Source organism: Arachis stenosperma, chromosome 3 (assembly GCF_014773155.1).
Source record: "Arachis stenosperma cultivar V10309 chromosome 3, arast.V10309.gnm1.PFL2, whole genome shotgun sequence".
Taxonomy (NCBI): domain Eukaryota; kingdom Viridiplantae; phylum Streptophyta; class Magnoliopsida; order Fabales; family Fabaceae; genus Arachis; species Arachis stenosperma.
This window is the reverse complement of record NC_080379.1, coordinates 1,316,513-1,322,512: the sequence shown is the minus strand read 5'-3', so window position 1 is coordinate 1,322,512 and position 6,000 is coordinate 1,316,513. Positions and strand designations below refer to the sequence as shown.

General features: G+C 32.5%; 1 protein-coding gene across 1 annotated transcript; it reads right to left on the bottom strand.

Annotated features, from left to right (window-relative positions):
* Nucleotides 1-4,187: 4,187 nt before the first annotated feature.
* Nucleotides 4,188-4,967, bottom strand: LOC130969484 (60S ribosomal protein L12-like). The gene has a single exon (XM_057895222.1). It carries the CDS (start codon nucleotides 4,837-4,839, stop codon nucleotides 4,339-4,341), a length of 501 nt encoding a protein of 166 aa, XP_057751205.1. The 5' UTR covers nucleotides 4,840-4,967; the 3' UTR covers nucleotides 4,188-4,338.
* Nucleotides 4,968-6,000: the final 1,033 nt, after the last annotated feature.

Below are 6,000 nucleotides of genomic sequence, written 5' to 3'. Positions count from 1 at the left end.
AAATTAATTTTATATCTTTTTATATATATAATTTATATTAACAGTGTAAAAAATTTTATATAATCATCTAATTGTATGTTATTATATCAATAAAAATAATTAATTTTTAAACATATTACACAAAAAATTATCTTAACGCATGAATTTAATTGGATGATCGTGTGTGTCTATATATATATATTTAAAATCTCACTAGGGAGTTAATGGAATATTTGTACAATATATATAATGAATTATTTATTTGGCCAAATATGAGTTAAAAAATAAACATTTAAAATAAAATACTACTAATTTTTTAAACACAATACACCCATATTATCCAGAATAACCATCTGAATATCAGGATAATAAACATCTGATATTCTACTGAATCGAACATTTCTAAACTTACATTATACACACCAGATACTCCATTGACTTCCTATACTTCTTCGTATATATATATATATATATATATATATATATATATAACCTAATTAAAGGTGGGGAAGATGACATGTAATGCCAACCCCTCTATAATTTAGTGCGTAATCAGTTTAATTAATAGCTCTCCATTCTCATATGCAAGTATCATGTGCATAATTGAATAATGAATGGATAGTGATTGCTACGATAATATGTAAATTTGGATTGTCTAATACAAAGTATGTTTCGTGGCTGAGATAGCACCACGCATTTTTTTTTCACCAAATTATATATGAAATTTATTTATTTATTTATTTATTTTAATTTTTGACTGTGTATCCTGAGAATGAGAATCTTACTGGGCGGTGGCTGCCTCTGAAATTTTTAATTAAAAGTACAATTTCATGAGATTATAGCTTGCACATTTAGCACCCAGCATTTAGTGACATTTGCATGGCTTTTTGATATATTATGATATCATATGATATAAAAGAACCCTAAAAAGACAAAAGTTTAATGTTACAAAAATTCAATTATTAGTTGTTAATCTTTTAGATAGATAAGTTAATTATATATCAAAGAAGATAAATTGTTGACGTTCACTTTATTTGTGTAGGATATTGCACAAGACATAAAAGTTGACTTCTAAAATAAAATATCGTATAGAAGTTAGAATTTAGAATTTAGAGGATAAAAACATTACATAATTAAGGACAAATATCGATTTATATTATTATTAATCTAGTTATAGTATATTCTTATAGAGTTGACTATAGGGATGACAACACTACCTGAATTCGCGGGTATTCACCTCGCCTCTATTCGTTCGGGGCGGGTAAATAATTACCCGCTTTCGCACTAGGGCGGGTTTTAACGGAACGGATTCTTGGGCGAGGCGGAACGATGTCGGGTTTAGGTTAAACCTGCCTCTATCCGTCCCGGTATATATAATATATATAAAATAATTAGTAAAATGATTAATAATATTATATCATATTTAAATTTTTATTTTAATTTATGTTATGTATGTAAATAATGGTTATATAATTTTTAAAATTTTATTTTATTTATTAGATTTAATAATTATAAGGGCGGATAGAGGCGGGACGGGTACCCGCAGGAACGGATTAAGGTTTAACATTTTATTATCCGCGGATAGAGGCGAAACGGATTCAATACGGGTTTTTGTTTGGCGGGACGAGGTCGGATAAAACAAAAACCTGCCCCTACCTGTCCCATTGTCACCCCTAGTTGACTATCTATTCACTGCCCTCTAATATGACACACACTACAATACTTTTATATAGAAGCATAATTCGAATACTTTAATAATTAATAAGATATTTAGAAAGATTACTTACAATGATAAATCACTTCTCTTTTCAAAGTGGTTATCACATACTACATATTAAAAAAATTTGAGCAGTGATTATTCAACTTGTTTGACAAATTTGAGCTTTATCTTGTAATGTGAGAAGAGGAACCTTTATGAAAAGGATTGTAGGTTGATCTTATATTTTAAATGACTTCTACAGTTCTATGTAGGCACACTGAAATGGGAATTGTGAACTTCCTCCTTTTTTTTTTATAATAAAAATGTAGTAAGAAAAGTCTAAATTCTTAGAATATTGAGGGATAAAAAACCTTCAAATTCTCCTAAGACTTATCTCACTTTTCCTAAACAAATTATCTTCAGGTTAATCAGGAAATTCCTTTTCTATATCCATTGCAACTAATTCGTTAGAATGCATAATAATATATCTTCTATGTAACCTTTACGTTGTATGGGTCTTGCACATAATAGTTATCAAGCTATTGCAAAATCAATAAATTTGGGCCAAGGAGAAGATCTTCCACTCCTTACTAGACATTGAAAGAAAGCACGTAAAAAGAAAACACTTAAAAAAAACCTTTGGGCCTTCTGTGTGGTATCGAAACTTGAATGTCGCTCTTCGGGGCATTCAATAAAGATATGAGAAAAGATAAAAAGAATAAAGGAAAAGCCCATTGACCTAAACCACATGCCCAAGGTCCATTAAAATTGCTTGAGCAAATTCAGATAGCTCATTGCCTCAATCACAATAGTTTGACCCAACAAAATCACTAGTAGGTTACCATAATGTCACGAGATTTGCGGTTACAAGATTCTTAGTACATGTACACTTAAAGAGACCTAAAACAAAAGGTAATTACAAATACTTGGGCACTTTTTAATAAAGTATTAACAAAATTAATAGGTTATTAACTTATTATTGAACATTTCAGTAGTAGTTAATTTACAGAGAAGACTCGTATACAATTCTCTTCATGCGAAATTAATAGCCAAAACCATTAGATAATTTCACAGATTTAACTAAATTATAATCTAATACATCTTGACTATTAACTTCCAAATCTCTTCATGCGAAATTAATAGCCAAAACCATTAGATAATTTTACAGATTTAACTAAATTATAATCTAATACATCTTGACTATTAACTTCCAAAAATACTATTTGCACACTAAAATCAACTATTAAAATCAACCACCATTATTATATTTCTAAATAAATACATGTATAATTTAATTTATTTTTAATGTATATTATATTTCAATATGTATTTTATACTAATGACTAATTTTCGTATTCTTCACATGTGAGTTTCGCCTAATTTATATTAACGGAGACAATCTTCACAAGTATTTGATGCGCCAAATGATTATCTTGCATTCTTGCTAAAATTACAGTAAACCACTCTACTGGAATATTTACTTCGTTATTCGTTAGTCATCTAAATATTGGCTCAATTGAGGACACTCCTCACACCAAACAATGATATTCCACCAATTTAACTTGGTGATTAGAGCATCCCACTTTTCAACTCTTACAGAAAATCATTCCCTATTCTTCCAATTCTTAAGGAGACAAAGAATATACCCCAAAAGATGTTCGGGAATCCAATTGGTACAAGATGACAAAGGAGATGCAAGACCAAATACCATTTACCAAAAAAAAAAATCCATGACAATCACCAACTGCAACCACAATCTCAGAAGTCAGAACTCACTAACACACAATTGAATACGGCAAAAATATTTAATATCACAAGCAAACAACAGAATCAATTTTCAGTTTACCATCCATATGGAACATTAAACAAACCCATTTGATACAGCACCTCAAAGTATATAAAGGAAAGAGACATGTTCAAATCAACAAAATTATTGCGACAAGCAACAAGTTTCGGTATGCAAGATCATCCCAAAAGAAAGAGGATGAAACAACGCTACCACAACCATCCCATTACATCAATGAAAAAGGCAAAAGAAGCAAAATAGAACATTCAGAATGGCAATGACAATCCCAGGTCTCATGAAACATTTTCAACATGAAATAAACAAAACCAACAAACAACCATCGCCCCTAAAGCTCAATTTCAGTATGAAATCAATTCAGCCATGTCCTCAATCACATAGAGAAATCACATACTAACATATAAAAATGGGAATCAAACCTTCCAGTCTTCCAGATAAGAACACCATGAGAGCAAAATGCACGATGCATCCAAAAATCAAACAGCATACAATCTATGGCTTCTAATTACGACCCGCTGCCGCAATAGTGATTCCAGACGTGTATTCCAGTGGCAATTAACTAAAATTTCGTCGGAATTTAATTCAAGACTAATTAATAACAACTAAACAATATTGATCAAAACTATATGGAGATAACTTTATCATCATGCTGTAAACAAAAACAAAAAAAAAAACAAGTAATTGAACTAGCTGATGAGAGTTCACTGGCAATAATGATAATCTAAATTATCCAAAACACAAAACAAAGTCGAAATACTTCCTTATATCAAAAATTAAAACGCACAATAGTCTCAAACATTAAAATTTGGAATTCAAAAAAAGAGAAACCTCTCTCTCTTCTCAGAAGCTATTCTTTTCAATCCTGAGGCACTTCGACATCACCATCAGTAATCTCCTCCTGCAAATCCTTAGGGTCCTTACCGTCCACCGTGCACCCGACGGAGACGCAAGTTCCCAAGATCTCCTTCACAGTGCCGCTGAGCTCCTTCGCCATCGACCTCGGCCTCATAACCCTAGCAATCTCGATGACGTCATCAAGCGAGATGTTCCCGTTATGCTTGATGTTCTTCGTCTTCTTCCGGTCACGTTCCGGCTCCTTGAGTGCCTTGATGACTAGCGCGGCGGCGGACGGCACGACGGACACCTTCGCCTGACGGTTCTGAACCGTTAGCTTCACGGTCACCCGGAGACCCTTCCAATCCTTGGCGGTTTCTTTAGCGATGTCTTCTCCGATCTTCTTTGGAGAGAGACCGAGGGGACCGATCTTAGGGGCGAGGGAACTGGCGGCGCCGACTTCTCCTCCGGTGACGCGGACGTAGACGTCGACGACTTGAGATGGATCGAACTTTGGCGGCATTCTGAATCTGCTTTGGTGGCGTTGAAGGAGAAAATGGAGATTAGGGTTTTCTCCAACAGAGGAAGAAGGTGAAATGAGGCTCAAGAGTGGAAAGGAGCTACACGAAAGTGTATCAATATATATGTGTGGGTGATAAACTAGGGTTTTTGCTCCCTTAATACTCTCAATTTCACTGGACCTTTTTTTGGGCTTTTTCTATAAATGTTGATTAGAACTCAATTTTACTAGGCGTTTTTTATGAATCATGGGCTTTGTTGGTTAGAATTCATAAAACAATAAATATATAATAATGCCATAGCATTGACAAAAATTGTGACAAAAAACAAGCCCTTACAAAATACAAAATGGTGTACCTCTGTTTCAATAACAATAATAATTATATATTACTTATTGGCTAGTCTATATTAAAAATTAGTTATTTATATAAAATAAATTAAATAATGTATATTTATATATATAAAAATAATATTATTATATATATAAAAAATTTATCTTTAAATTAATTATTATATAAAATACATATTAAAAATAAATTAAACAGTATATATAATTAAGGCCTGCTAGACATACAAGTCTTTTTTACTTACAAGTTTTATAAGTTGTTACACATACGGGCCTTTTAATGCGTTATTTAACCACTTCCTGTTTTTAAAGCGCGCTACTCACCATATATTATGAACGACTCTTTTTCTTCTTTCTCCATGAAAACGAGATTCTTGCCAAATTTGTTCGATCTCCTTCGTACGTTCTCTCTTCGCCTTTTCATTCGTTGTTTTACCTGCGTTTATCACTGGTATTCTTACTTTTTTTTCGATTTTCATGGTTTCTGAAATCAAGATTTGAAATCGTTTTGAAGATAATGAAACTTCAGAAATACACCCAAACGAGTACAGAAATACACCCAAACGATTAGGGAAATACACCCAAAGGATTCAAGAAATACACCCAAAATTCGTTGAATTACACCTTATGCATAATTCATAACTCTTTCTCTTTCTCCTCCTCATCTTCTGCTGCTTCTTCTTCTTCAAAAACGATTTCAGAGCTTGATGTCAAAAAATAATGGAAATCGAGAATAATACAACAACAACAACAAAGCCTTGTCCCACTAAGTGGGGTCGGCAACATGAATCAAACGACGCCATTGTGCTCTGTCATGTA